Genomic DNA, 15,620 nt, shown 5'->3' with positions numbered 1-15,620 from the left:
ATAATCAGGGTTTTGTGCAATATAGTTGCAGCTGTTATTGCACAAAACCCAGGACATATTGCACAAAACCCACGACACATTGCACAGTACACCCTTATAAGGGTGTACTGTGCAATATGTCGTGAAATAGGGATTTGTGCAATAACATGAAGTACGGTTATGTGTGTGTTTTGTTGTATTAGCTTTTATAGTTTTTTATAGCTAGTTTATGATGCACTGATTGGTTGGCACTTTTAATTTCGTTGTACTTGTACTCTATCTATCTATCTAGCCTACTACTAGCCTACTAGGTCTACTAGCCTAGTAGACCTGCTTCAACTGTAAAATGTAGTAGTTATAAAGTGCTTATAAACCCATAAAACATAGGTGCACCAGAAAGTAATGGAGGTTACCCAATACCCATCTCCCCTTATAGCAGGACCAAGCTGTGTATAACTTATTCAAACGTTATTATTAATCTCCTATTAAAACCTTTGTATTAATCTCTGTTAAAAAACTAATACCTATTTTATCTAAGGATGTAGTATACTATTGTATCAACCAACAAAGATATTACTTTTGTTCTGCAGAAAATATGTACAATGAGACAAAAACACAAACAGAAACAACTGATTGCAAAATCAATGCCTTTTTGTTCTTTTTTTTTTTATTCATTTATTTGATTTTTTTTAAAGACGTCTGAAACATTTGTGGTGGCATCATTGCTGCTATAGCCTCTAAAAGAAGACCTTGAATAACCAAAGTGCTAGAATAGTTACATTTCAATGGCTTCACTCTGTTAGTAAGAATTATACATCGAAAAATCTGCTCAGGTGAAAACACATATCAAACAAAATTGACAAAATTGATAGTTCAACCATATCAAAGGATCCTCTATCCTCTGATTGACATAATTGGGTAAGACCCTACGTGATTCACCTAAAAAAGAAAAGAAAAGAAAAAGTCCTTTACATGGTTTTCATGTCCACAGCATAAACATCAGCACGCAAAAGTCTGAGCGTCACACCAGGACAACACCACACTTGAACTACATGGGCATCTAATCCAAACCAATACAAAGATAATGCCTAATGCAAAGTAATTGTTTGCCAATGAGCTATAAAAAAAAGACATAAAACATAAAACAAAAAATAAATAAAAAAATAATGCTATAATTCGACACGGCATATACAGATCCTGAAGCCTAAAAAGATCACACAGTTTCAGAGTTAAACACAATTTATTTAATGCTTAAATAATTGTCTTGACCATCCAGTGTTTTTGTCATACAATATGCTATTTAGAGCTACAATCAAATAATGTCTTTATGTGACCTTAATGTGAGTAAGTTTTAAATTAAGGAAATACTTCACCAAAAAACCCAAAAATGAAATGCCCCAGTTTTTCGTTACTACCACAGCAGCCTTTAGAAAACCAAATCGACACACTGCTAAAATGGTTACAAACAGTCTTACAGTGTACAGAGACTCCTATACCTTATAGCCAATACACACCATACAGTTAGAATTTTACAGCGAGCCAGCCTACTAGCATTTACATTCAGGTTATTTCTTTCTCATAGCAGAAGCCGCCCCTCGCTTTAACATAGACAGACAAGACATTAGACCCTTGAGAAGCTATAGGACTTTTTTTTTTCTTCATACGGTTTCCTCATTCCCAACATGATAAATGCTTTTAATGGTACCCTTTTTTTCTCATTTAAAATATAAAATTGGTGACAAATGTTAGGGATATACGTGTACACAGATAAAGGGTTTCATTTTTCGTTTGAATACAATGTTTGCAAACTTGTAAAAATTGTACTTAAAATAATGTGAACAGCATGCATGAAAATATGAGTACTCTGAAAGGCTGCTTTCGCAGGATTAGATCCATTCCCACTTTGGGAATTAACTGAAATTTGCAGAAGAGTCTCTGGAAATTTCCTCTGTTAAAATCGAACCAGCTTTTTTTTTTCATATACAAACATTATACCTGCTATAATTAATTATACAAGAACATGTGAAGTTACACTCAAATCTTTCCTTAAAAGTGGAACCGTTTAGCTTCGATTACATTTTGAATGCACTTGAAAAGTTCACCCTTCTCAGTGCATTCTAAACCTGCAACTTATCGTTTCTTTTTTTGTTTGTTTGTTTTTTTAAAGAATTTTACACGTCGTCACTTTATATACAGAAAAAAGCCGTGTTAGTTTCCGTTTTTAAAAAGGAAGGAAAAAACCCCAACCCAAAAACAATTTACATCCTGACAATAATGGGTCCAAGAAAAAACGATAAGGCGAGTGTTGAATGTGGATCTGGAGTGTTCATTTCAATGGGACTTTTTGTTGCTGTTATTTATTTCATTTACGGTACTTCTTTCTCATCTCACCACCACTTGAATTGAGCTTTTGTGCCATCTTTGGTCACAGGGTATAGTGTGTGATGTTCAGTTTCACCTGTGCGTTTGTGTGGAGGTGGAGGGAGTTCTCTGTAACGGTGAGTGTTTCCCCATAGTCACGTCAAACAACGCTCCTCAATGTATCTCACGACACCAGTGGACCAATGGCACGTATTGAGTCACACAACACAAGGCAGCAGAATCTTCCTCCACAGGTCTGCTGTTGTAGAACCTCCCAGGTCCTCTTGATTGACAGGGGGAAGTGAGTTTTTCATGCTCATGCTAAAAGTCAGACAGGTCAAGTCTTCTCCCTTGAAAACCATGCTTTTGGAAATGGAAAGTTGCACACTGCGCCGTAGGGCCGTGAGTCTTCCCATTCTGGCTCTCCACTCCTGTGTTTCTTTCATCTCCAGGAGACACGGGAAGTCTCTCTACACCTGAATGATAGAAGAAATATGCTTTAATATATTTCTGTAACAAGGGTGGAAATGCTCCCTTTCCTAATGCCCAAATGTGCATATAAATGCTTGTGGTATTAATGGGGAAAGACATCCCGAGTATCCTTGTATTTCAAAATAGTTACCATGTTGTTGCTAAAACCAGTCCTCACAACAACAAAGACACACGCACACACGCCTGCGCACACACGCCTGCGCACGCACACACACACACACACACACACACACACACGCACACACACACACACACACACACACACACACACACACACACACACACACACACACACACACACACACACACACACACACACACACACACACACACACACACACACAGAGCTAGTACAAGCATACCTGCCAATATGTATGCATACCTAGTACCTACCTCCTCACCTGACATACACACACATACACATTCACACTCATCTGATAGGTTAGACTGGGATCAACTCCTATTGCTCACCAAAATCGCCGGTGCTCGTCCAAAATTTGTCATCATTTGTTTAATTTGGCATAATCGTTTCGTATTTTGTTAATGTGTGCGGTAACTGACAACAGTAACACTAATGCGGTTTGCGAGAATTAACAACATGATTTGGCATTATGTGGGGGAACAAAAACAATGCGGCAGCAACCGAAAACAACAGCCGAAAACCAGCCTCGACCGGGTCACAGTGGTCAGTTTGGAATGAAGAGCAGGCTTTCCTATACAAAAGCCTGGTGATGCGAGGTCACTGATAGGGAGAAACACTGCCGTTCGTTTATTCAGTGCACTCGGTGTGTTGTCGTTCGAAAATCCAGTGCGCTACGCACCGGATGTGCCGAGTGCCCGCACTGAGCGACCCTAACCTGAAGCTGGGGTTGTCCGGTGTCTGCGGTGTGAATGCGTCACAGCTGTGGTCGTTCGTAAATAAGGCACACTGTGACGTCACCGCCCACCACACTCAACAAACTGACCACATTCCCGGTGTGCATTTCCGAACGCACCCGATATGTACACTGGGCTCCAGTACACAAGTTATCTCTGAAAACATTCAGTACTGAACAGAGCAGAACAAAATAATAATCCGCAACGAAATGAAACATTTAATTTCTTTTTTAAGTTCACCGTGTCTCGCCTCAACCTCAGTAAGCACAACTCCAGCAGCTGTATCCGAGTGTCTTCATCTCTTTCATTTCATGCATATAAACTTGATATGCATGAAATGAATGAGATATTATCAAGAGAATATGCAGTAGAATCATTTCTATGATACCTTTATATACTGAGGGCCCAGGAGAGCAGTGGACCAACAAAATGAAACATTTTGTGCATATACTGTATGAGGAAAAAAGTAAGTATGCTGAATGTTTTGTTTCGTTATCACTTTAGCATGCAATAGTGCACTACCTGGCAGAGCACATCCCTACGAGTGAAGCTTCTTATCTCCCGACTTCCTCTCGTCCTTTCTCCTGCCGTTCTTCTTAGCTCCTTCTCCCTGTTGGAACAAACACTGATAAATATATAGATGAGATGTGTTATGCTAATCTTCCAAAGGAGGAGACACAGCAACCCGAAACAACAAGCTTAGAGGAAAAAGTGACACTCCGCGCGTCTTAAGAAGAGCAACCTGAAACCAGCAAGCTGAACGCAGTAGAACCCAGCAAGCGCTATAGCATTAGTGTTACTGTTGTCAGTTACCGCACACATTAACCTCTGGGGACTGAGAAATTATGTTAGAATTAAACAGAGCCCGACAAACATTTCAGAGCAGGGTTATAGCATGGATTAGTTCTATAATTAACTAAGTTATGCATGTCAAACATTCATGCTACTGTACAGCTTGCACACAATAGTAGCACACCAGCAAAACAACTGGGTCATGGTCAGCATTCTCTTTTGTAACACTGACACAAAGGAGAGAGACCGTCACACAAAGTTCCCCTCTGAGGTCAAGTTCAAAAGGGCTTTAATTTATGTATGTATGTATGTATGTATGTATGTATGTGTGTGTGTGTGTGTGTGTGTGTGTGTGTGTGTGTGTGTGTGTGTGTGTGTGTGTGTGTGTGTGTGTGTGTGTGTGTATGTATGTATGTATGTATGTATGTATACTATGTGTGTGTGTGTGTGTGTGTGTGTGTGTGTGTGTGTGTGTGTGTGTGTGTGTGTGTATGTATGTATGTATGTATGTATGTATACTATGTGTGTGTGTGTGTGTGTGTGTGTGTGTGTGTGTGTGTGTGTGTGTGTGTGTGTGTGTGTGTGTGTGTGTATGTATGTATGTATATATATATAAATATATATATATATATATATATATAATTAACTACTTTACCCTGAACATAGGTTTTCTACCTTCCACCAAATGTGTTTTTGCAGATATTGTTTTTCTATTGAGACAATGAGAAGAGGTCTGTCTCTCTTAGGTTACAGCTATCAAGTGAATCTGTTTTGCCCTTGAACTCTCTCAGAGGGGAGAACCATTTCACTCCTGTCATGCCAACCTCTGGCTCCTCCTCCTGGAGGATGGGACTGGGCCAGGGGTCTCCCATTCCCTCCTTGTCCTCTCCCCGGTCCTCGGGCGTGGGGGGAGACACACGCCGTATAACCTTCCTGATCACCTGCCGGATGAGCAGCAGTAGAAGTATGTGGATAGATGGAGGACAGAGGTTTTGAAGGAGATTAGAGAGAGGTTTGTTTTCCCTGTAATGGATGCTAAAGATACAACGTCAGAATTGAACGGCACAGGGGGACAAAAGTCACACGTTACTTTTCTAGTAATGAGGTTACCGCCTCCATCGATGTACTGTTCCTCGGTCACAGACTCGACTGGGATGTTCCTTGCCTGCTCGCCCTGATGATTAGGGAATGAATACAGGACCAAAAGTTACTGGTTCGACTGGTGCAATACAACATCTTGAACTGAACAGCACCTCCACCACACTGCAAACCCACCTCAAGAGAAGAGAGCAGCCAAGTTAGTAAGAGACTGAATGTTAGGCGACGAGACACCATACGTTGTGCAAGCTTGCATGGCAATACAAGTTTACATATGGATGCAAACAGTTAAGAGGTAAAAAGTGAGAACATTGCGTAGCCATAGATAGAGAAAACCTGCCATAACTAGGGTGGTCTGTGGGCAAACTGGGCATGCTTCCTTGGGAGAGAAACTTTAAAGATATTTGCTTGACATGCTCATTTCTATCTATCTATCTATCTATCTATCTATCTATCTATCTATCTATCTATCTATCTATCTATCTATCTATCTATCTATCTATCGATTCATTATTGAGACTTCAGTAGATGATTATTGAGCAATCTGACAACGTTTAGATCTATTTGATCTTCATCAGGTCAACACAAGCTTTGCACGGCTCACAGAAAATCATCGATTATCATACAATGTCTAACAAACATTTTGTTCTTCAATCAAAGCGTGTGTGTGTGTGTGTGTGTGTGTGTGTGTGTGTGTGCGTGCGTGCGTAGGTGTGTGTGTGTGTGTGTGTGTGTGTGTGCGTAGGTGTGTGTGTGTGCGTGTGTGTGTGTGTGTGTGTGTGTGTGTGTGTGTGTGTTAGTCTCGGAGGTGACCTCTCAAAACAGCAAATTTTGCCAAAAGGGGAGGTGGTTTGCATCATAGACACATACATACACAAACACATTCACCAAAGAGGGAGGAAATAGCAAGAGAGCGCAAACTATGCTCAAACTACCCCAACACCACTGCAATGTAGGCCAAATTCCCCACCCTTGACTGCCTGAACCAATCCAAACCGAACCAGATAAAACCAAACCAAACCAGGCCTGGCCCTGCCTGCACGCCAGGTCAAGCAGGGTACCTTTAGAATTACCCGGCGCCGGAACACTCTGGTGGTAACAGTCCGTTCCTCGTCCGAGCCAGAATCATTACAACAATGCTGCAGAAGTTATTATAAGGTCAATTCACAAACAGATATGCAAGGAGTCAGAGAGGAAACAAGTACTGTAGAAAGAGGGGTGAGATTTAAGTGTTTTATCTGTTTGTATTATCTTGGTGTAATGTTTTTCTGTACTGTGTGTTGTTTTTGTTGTTGGTGTTGAACGGACCTGTGAAGATGAATATCCTTCAGGACAAACCTTTTAGCCCAAGACCCAATAGAGAAAGTTGGTGTCATGAATTAATCACTTAAAGGAGTAGTGCACCCCAAAAATGACTTATTGTCTATCAATTACACACCCCATGAAGCCTTGAATAATTTTTTTGTCACATTCCTGAGCCAATAATGAGACTCATCAAATTGTTGACGCGGGAAAGTGACAAAAATAAAATAATCTGGAACAATTCAAGTATTATTTGGGTTTAAGCCCTATTTCAAAAAGGTGAAAATAGGTGACCTACAAGCTCACACAACGCTCTGTGATGCACCATGTTGTGGACGTAAAGTAAAGTTGATAGTTACTCACAACCCATAAGAATGCTTGCAAAACAGAAATGTGTTTGGGGACCAATGGTCTAATAGGGTTTGAGTTGAAACTGTGGTTATGAATGTAGAATCTGGTGAATGTCTGCCTTCCTGTGGCAACAGTGAAGAATACTTCCACAGAATATTACCAGTCATATTAATCAGTAGTGTCATTACCTGGACTTTCTTCTCAGACACCAGCGTTCCTTCTTCGTTCCGTCTGCCATTGGATGATTCCTGCGAGCCGCCATGAGGTGAGTGTTGTAAGTGGTCGCCGTTCTGCCGAGATCTCCCTGACTCAACCCTGGACGAGGAAGTGACGGAGTCACTGGAGTTCTCTTGGCTGTGTGGGGGAGATCAGGAATCAATAGAGATTGCTTTAAAGCGCAAATAACATAAAAAAAAAACTGCTTTTAATATTTAATATCATATTGTCTATGTCCCTCAAAGTAATTTCTAATGGTTTGAGCCTCAATCACCACTCTGATATAACCAGTCCTTGTCATTTCGTTCTGGACTTTGAAAGCGGTTTTAGCTGCAGTACCACAATGTCCTGAGGTGGTGGGGGTGCTGATATGCAAATTAATTAATATTTGAGTCATTATAATACTGATAAATACTAGATAAAAGCAGGCTTGTTTCCATTCCATGCCAGCTTGGAAAATCAACAATGGTGGACATTGTAAACAAAGTGGAAATGCAAATTTGGAACTGAAGACTGAAGAAGAGGAGGAATTATACAAAGTAGGGTGACATTGATGACATCACGATGAGGACAAAATCAGTTGAGCTGTACCTGAGAGCAATTTCCATTAAAGCACCCATATGATATGTAAGCCTGATTGTTCAAAATTGGTTATTTGTGGGGATAGAAAACACATATGGGAGCCCCAAAACCACAAAAGGAATTGAAAAAGTTAAATTTTATGTTCAATTATAGGTTATAGGTCCTTTAAAAAATAAACATAGATCTAGTATTATAATTATTTGTTATTAATGTAACAATTGCTACAGTCCAACATTGAAATGGACTTTTACAAGATAGACCTCAATTCGAGATGGTGATTTGATTTTTGTAAATGACTAAAATCTATGTTTATCTATATTTTATCTATATTCCTGGAGTGATGTATTCAGTAATAATGCCAGCATACACAGTACAATTCACAGCGCTCATTCATCCATTTGTACACTGTGAATTAAGTTAACCCTAGGGATTTTACAGCGTATGCTGACATTATGATAGCACTGAACACAGCACTGAGAACAGTCCTGTTACAGTAAGTACAGTACCTGTTTTCCGGTCTGTCCAGCCGGTCCGAGCTGATGCTGCGGCCCGGCGTGGGCGGCTCCACGTTGACGCTTGACGACTCGCTCTGCCAACCTGCTGGAAATGAACACATATCTTTTTCTGCCTGCTCCACCCTACTGAGAATATCCTGCACCCTGGCCTCCGTCATCTCCTCGCCCTCCTCCGTGTCCTCCGAGCCTAGCTCCCTCTTCACCTCCTCCAGCAGAGATCGGATCTCCTCCGATATTTCTTCGTCGTCTCCGTCTCCGTCTCCGCCAGCCTCCTTCTCCTCACTGGAAGTCGAGTCACTGGGCTGGAGGTCCGCCAGCGCCACGACCCAGGCCTGAGGGGAGAGGTCCAGGGGAGTGGCCTGCTCCTCACAGGCCTCCAGCTCCTCCCGTGAGCCGTCTACACCAGTCACGACAACTTCCACTATCTGGGTTCCTCCTTCACTGTTAACTAGCAACCTACTGTTCTCTTTATCCACACGTCCACCTACGTCTCTCTTCTCACTCTCCCCTGCTGCCCCCTCCTCCATAACCTTTAAGTCAGATTCTGCTTCTATTGCAGTGCTGTTGTCTTTCACCTTGTGTGCCAATTCTGTCAAATGATCCTCTATCAGATTATGTAGCTCTTCTATTGCTTCAACTCCACACACTGTCTCCAACTTCCCATGCTCTATGAGCTGTTTGTGTATCACGACTGCCCCAACCCTTGCGGACTCCCCCCTGTCTTCTGCAGTACATTTATTTTCCAGTGCAGGTGTAGGCCCGTCTACTGCCATTGACTCACTATTTCCTTCAGTTGCTTCATTCCGTTGTCCGGCCTTTTCATTCCACTCCTCCTCTACTTCTTGTCTCACCCTGCCATTTCCCTCAACGGACTCTGCTGTAGCCATGGTTACAACCTCCACTAGCCTCTCCGTTACTTCCTCATCACCTGCGTTCACACCGTGCTCCTCTGTTGCTCCATTGGGAGTCAGCGCTCCATCCCCCTTTTGTACTCCGTCAGGCGTCAGTGGTGATACCGACGACACCGGTGACACCGAGGCAGAAGACGTAGAGTAAGCCATGTCTCTGTCTGACTCGTACCTCTCGGCCTTGGCCTTGTGTTGCACCTCTGCCTCTTGACATGACCTGTCCTCGTCCTCGCTCAGCAGCAGCTGGTCGTTCAGAGCGATGTGAGGCTTGGTGCGTGTGGGTAGGATGGGGTCAGGTAGTACAAAGACAGGGACAGACAGGGCGAGCTCACAGGGTCTGGGGGGGCTCCGAGGGGGACTGTCCGGCTCTCCGCTACCAGGCTCTATCTCTGGGCTCCAGGGCAGGGGCTGAGGTTGGGGGCTCGCTGCGACGGGGGTGTCTGGGTCGGGGTAATGGTAATGGTGGTGTGGGGCAGGGGTGGGGTTGGGGGTGACGGGGATTTCAGGTTCCAGGAAGTGGGGGTCGGAGTGCAGTGCGGCGGGGGACTGCAGCTCCGCTAGGATGCTCTGATAATCTGTTGGTGACAGGATGACAAATGTAGAAACAAACACCCAAGCACGAGCACATGACATATTGAGTATGACCCATGCACACAGTCAAACACAGACACCAACACATGCACACCTCATGACATGGACAATGACACGTAGACTGGAGTGTATAGCATGTATCCAAGCAACCACGAGCTAAGATGGTGATATACATTAACAATAATGATACTGATGCCACAATGAGTCACCTTGCCAAACGGGCAATACGGCAACAGGTGCACTGCATGAAATAATTACCGGTACTTTACTATAGAGCTTGCTCATGTCATACACAAAGGTAAAAGATAAAAGCATATTGGGGGGGAAAAAGTCTTTTAACAGTATTTTAGCAGGCAAGATTGATTCATTATCTTGTGATGCTGTTAAAAGTACAGAGTCACTCAGTGTTTTTGGTGAGATAAGTCATTGAATGTGAGACACACTAGGGACATAAGGCCATCATAGGGTGCAATGGGATGAATGCAATATGATTACGATTTGAGTGGATGTTCAGTTACATGCTCACATGAGACACAAGAGAGATGAGAGAGGACGAGGACAAGCAGGGGCACAAGAGGCACATGGACGGAGGAGCTAAATGAATATTTCCATAGTGGAGGGATCAACAGGAAGGGACGGAGCAAGGGGGGCGGAGGCCACGCAGGTACACTGACAGTGAGGACAGGGGGACAGGGAGCGAAGCGGCGGGGAGGAGGGACCGGGGCTGGAACAACGAGACCCAGAGGGTGACATTATAGGACTGAAAGCCAAGGAGAGGGAAGGGGAGACGGGATGGGAGGACGTGCACAGCTGGGTCCCCAGGGAAGGAGCGTCAGACGGCGAGGGCCCAGGTGCAGGCAGGGAGAGGCTGGAGGACGCCGGTAAAGGTTCAGACGGGGGACAGGAGGATGAAAGAGTGAGAGAGGACGGTGTGGTTGGAGCAGGTATAGGAGTAGAGGGGACAGTGGCGACCGCGGTCGCAGGTTCAAGAGGGACAGCGGTGGGAGAGGACGTAACTGCCGTGCATGAAGGAACGGGGGAGTGTACGTCAGCAAAGTCCAGCAGCACGGCATCGGACGGAGTTGGGGGGATAACAGACGGAGTGAGAGCTGGAGAGAGGGGCATGGCCAGAGTGGGGGATGGAGAGGGAGGTACCGCGGTGGCAGGTACAGGTGACGAGATGAGAGGGATGGGAGAGGAAGGGTGGGGTGAGAAAGGGAAGAAAGCAGACTGGCTGCTGCCCCCGAGCGTCCGAAACTGTGGCGGAGGAGCCAGGTCACGGAGAGAAATGGAGGACTCGTAACTCAGAGAGCGGCGTGGGGACATGGGATAGAGGCAGGGCATCGAGGTAGGGGTAATGGGTGAGGGAGGGGGGGAAAGAGGAGCCAATGGGGCGGTTTCTGACAGTTTGCAAGGGTACAGAGGTACAATGAGGGAAACTACAGGGAAAGACGAAGGTGACAGAAAATGGCACATACAGTAGGCAAGGCAACACAATGAAAACAAAAAATGAAAGGTAAAAAGAAAAGAGAAAAGGAGACAACAGAAAGAACAGATGAAAAACAACAAATGCACAGACTCAATGGGTCTTAAAATGTGTTAGCATAACAAGACAGCGAATTAATGAGAGGCGTGACTGAGGACTGATTTTGAGGAATGTAATGTATGGGGGTGGGATAGGTGGGGAATGGAGGAATGGTACACAAAAGGACATCAACAGCACATGACTCTTAAACGATGTTAAGAGCTGTTATGGACTGTTGCCAGCGCATGTGGATACTGCTGGGAGGGGGTGGGTATGATGGGAGACAGCAGCAGGAGGAAGAAGAGGTGGAAGAGGAGGAGGCGGTCTGTTTTTGTAGAGGAAGAGGCGCTCTCATCTATCCAGGGAAGGCTCAGAGGAAGTGGAGGAGCACTAAGAGGTCTCTAAACTAAATGAGGAGCTAGAGAGTGAACAGAACAGAGTGCACTCTACAGGGTGAACAACACACTAGAGTTCATACAGACATGCATTAGGGAATTCACAGGCTCGCTAAGATAAAACAGTTGTTTTAATGAAAAGTCAAAGGTTACTGAACAACAGGTAGAAGCGGCATGTTACAGCGTGCACTTGGTTAGAATGGGATTCCTGACATTGAGTTTTTGTGGCCGCCAGGTAAACGTCATGTTAAGATTTGCACATGTGCATTCACCTGAACAAGAGCTAAGTACTAACGAGTAACACAGAACATGGTACTCATCAGAGTCGTTAGTAATTTCATCTCAGGCCAAATTCAGTCAACTCAACAGGTTGATAGGCACAATTGTATTGAATAGCCCAGCCAGGTCAAGCCTTTATCATCCTGTGCATGCTATTTGCTCAAAATCAAATGTAACGCTATTGAGATAATGGGTATAAGCCCAATTAAAACGCAAGGAAGGGGAAATTATACCAACAAATGTAAAATAGGCCATAGCTATTAGCTAATAGCTTCTATTGCAAAACACATTATTTGGCAAAGCAAGGGACTCAGTTCTGGGATTTATAGAGGCCAGTTATCGAGACGATCAAATCCCAGAAAGGAAATTAAATACAGTACATTTCTCTAGAGATTACCACTGGAAAATATCTGCCAGCTATGTCTAGGAAACTGGCCCATTAGATTAGTGTTTCCCAAACCATTTAGCTCAAGACGAGATGAGAAATGGGCCCAAACTAGTGAAAACAGCAGATCTACAGGCTCTGGTGTGCCACACCACGATATAGCTATTTTTACATTTGTGGAATTTTTAAATGAAATTCTTTAGAAAAATGGTTGACTTTATTATGTCTGTATGTATTAGACTTTTTTAATGTTTGAAAATCTTTTGGAATAATAGTTTTATTTTGGAGAAAATGTACTAAATGAAAGGAAAAAGGGATAGGCCTATTTACTCGCGACCCATAAAAAATGTGTCCGCGACCCAAAAATGGGCCCCTGACCCATTGTTTGGGAAACAGTTCATTAGATTGTGGGGCACAAAATTAAATACAACAGGAGGCAGCAGGACGAGGTAAGAGGTCAGCTAGATAGAGCTAAACTTTACCATCAGCCTGATCCCGGAAAACAGCGCTATCATCGGCAAAACTTCTTGTGCCTGAAATGTTACCATAGTCAAATATCGGGCCCTCCAGTAAAGTCACAATATCCATCCGATTGACTTTGGTCAGCACCGCAGTTAAGGCATCCGCTGTGAAGGAGAAGACAAGAGAAAATGTCAGTCAGTTTGTGTAAAGATGAAACAAGAGCTGGGTATGGTATGGGTCTTAATTATATACAAGCTACAGTGAGCGTCCTTTTTTTCAGTGCACAGTCCTAAAAAATGAGGCTTTGAGGGACAGCAAACAAATGTTTTCAGCCTCTTCAGCGTCCATTCTTCTAACCACATTATTATTATTATTTAATCCCAATATTATTATTGTTGAAGGCAATAAATAGCAGCATAACATGCGATTTCTGATAGAACTGCAACCGTTGATAGTGTAAAGATACTTGTTCATTTTCTCTGGTTTGAGGCTAAGTAGGCCATACTAGGACTGACTGTTCTGACTGTTGTCCAGAACATCTTGTCCTGAGTGGTGCTTGAGGATATGCCTCACAAGCAAGCAGCAGCACTTTGAATGGGAATGCAGCTGCATTCATTCAACTTGCCCTATCACAAGTTGAATGAATGCAACTATCCTACTGTCATTTTGCCCTTAAAATATGTTGGGAAGAGAGGGAGTGAGAGAACAGATGTTGAAGGAGGCCAGATAGACAGAACAACCAATAGGTGGAAACATATCTGTTGAAGGGGCACTCTGACTCGGAAAGAGACCTTGAATTTAGGAAGCTTGATATGAAGGTGTGATTTGTTACGGTGCAAACTTTAACTCTAAAGCAAAATCAGGGACTTAGAAATGAGGGCGCAGGGAAATAAAGGGAGAGAGAGGGTGGGGTAAAGGATAAAGGAGTTGAAAAAGCAAGAAAATAAAATGATATATCAGTGAGAGATATGGACTCACTAGTGGCATTTTTCCCATCACGGCTGACCCATTTCTTTAGCAGCATGAAACTCTGTGCTGTCAGAGAGTTGGGGTTGTCTAGTCGGATGTGGTTGATCTCATCCACACTGAAGTCCATCTCCCGAGCCAGCTCTGCAATTCACACATACAGTACATAAACTCATTAGAAATTATCTGAGCAGTCTCTCTCTGCTGCTGTCTGGGTACGACTGCACAGAGAAGCAGTCGTACCCAGACAGCAGCAGAGAGCTTTAGGACTCAGAGCAGCAGTCATACCAGCAGTGGTGAGCGCACCCCATGGCGCGCTATGCTTGCGCACAATACTTGTGTGCAAGGCGCAAGTTGGCATCTCGAGGGAGTGCATTTCTAGTTTATTTATCTATTCCGTATACACTTTTCAGGGTTCCTATGACCCTATGACGTCAAGTGGGTCAATACATCATCATCATACTGTACTTATGCGAGACTCTTGTCCCGAGAAATTGTCTGTATAACCACACTTTCTAGCTCATAATTATTGATGGAATTCAATATACATAGTATGTAAATACTGTAATCTTTCTATGCCATGTTAAGGTTCGGATTGCCTTCAGACAAATACTCAAATAAATATTAAGAGTTGACAAAGCGTTTTTATCAGTCATTCTGATGACAACCTACAGCTAAGCCTGTGTCGAGTTCAGTCAGATTTGTCTCTATCTAACAATTGGCGTGTAAGCCTGTATTTTAATTTATGATTTTATGGGGACTATGTCTGCCTTTGTTTGTCTTTGTATTTGTATGTTGCTATGGACCATGTGTCCTTAATAATTCTATACTGTATTTTCATAACCTAGAATTAAAACTGTGCAATGTAATGTCTTAGCCAGTAGATGGCACACTTTTCCAACAGTAGAGTATTAAGGGCTTAGTTCATTTAGGGGCAATGAAGTGAAAAACTGATGGAAAGGGCCACAGTGAGAGAGCGAGAGACAGAGACAGAGAGAGAGAGAGAGAGAGAGAGAGAAAGAAAAGAGAGGGGGGGAGAGAGAGAGAGACAACTCAGACAGAATATTGCAGCATTTTCTCACCGGTCCAGCTCAATCCCAGGTGGTCGGCCACAATGGCCATGCGCAGGTCTGTTCTCTCACATGGGCTCTGGGGACCTGGGGTAGCACAGGACAACAATTAATCAACACCGCTCACACTCCTCTGCCCTACACAGTGAAATGTAAGAGAGAAAAGATAAAATAGATATACAGATAAGATAGATAGAGCGAGAGCGAGAGAGAGAGAGAGAGAGAGAGAGAGAGAGAGAGAGAGAGAGAGAGAGAGAGAGAGAGAGAGAGAGAGAGAGAGAGAGAGAGAGAGAGAGAGAGAGAGAGAGAGAGAGAGAGAGAGAGAGAGAGAGAGAGAGAGAGAGAGAGATAGATAGATAGATAGATAGATAGATAGATAGATAGATAGATAGATAGATAGATAGATAGATAGATAGATAGATAGATAGATAGATAGATAGATAGATAGATAGATAGATAGATAGATAGATAGATA

At 43.4% G+C, this 15,620-nt stretch overlaps 1 protein-coding gene across 8 annotated transcripts in view; it reads right to left on the bottom strand.

The window, feature by feature from the left end:
• Positions 1 to 647: 647 nt before the first annotated feature.
• LOC310865933 (ankyrin-3-like) overlaps positions 648 to 15,620 on the bottom strand; it is a gene marked incomplete at its 5' end in the record, with an annotated part of 151,013 nt that continues 136,040 nt past the window's right edge. For 3 of the 8 annotated variants that reach the window (XM_083775133.1, XM_083775134.1, XM_083775135.1), the window contains 11 exons: positions 648 to 2,816; positions 4,231 to 4,318; positions 5,325 to 5,441; positions 5,591 to 5,674; positions 6,660 to 6,737; positions 6,907 to 6,936; positions 7,440 to 7,605; positions 8,556 to 10,047; positions 13,130 to 13,273; positions 14,088 to 14,219; positions 15,158 to 15,232. In XM_083775133.1, the coding sequence (XP_083631259.1) occupies positions 4,247 to 4,318; positions 5,325 to 5,441; positions 5,591 to 5,674; positions 6,660 to 6,737; positions 6,907 to 6,936; positions 7,440 to 7,605; positions 8,556 to 10,047; positions 13,130 to 13,273; positions 14,088 to 14,219; positions 15,158 to 15,232 (2,390 nt within the window). In that variant the 3' untranslated portion in view covers positions 648 to 2,816; positions 4,231 to 4,246. The remainder of the gene's footprint in view (positions 2,817 to 4,230; positions 4,319 to 5,324; positions 5,442 to 5,590; positions 5,675 to 6,659; positions 6,738 to 6,906; positions 6,937 to 7,439; positions 7,606 to 8,555; positions 10,048 to 13,129; positions 13,274 to 14,087; positions 14,220 to 15,157; positions 15,233 to 15,620) is intronic. The other 5 variants (XM_083775137.1, XM_083775138.1, XM_083775136.1 and 2 more) reach the window with 5 other exon arrangements.

This window comes from Protomyctophum parallelum (assembly GCF_964188405.1).
Source record: "Protomyctophum parallelum genome assembly, chromosome: 10".
Lineage (NCBI taxonomy): Eukaryota > Metazoa > Chordata > Actinopteri > Myctophiformes > Myctophidae > Protomyctophum > Protomyctophum parallelum.
Note: the sequence above shows the minus strand (reverse complement) of the source record. Positions and strands in the feature narration are given on the sequence as shown.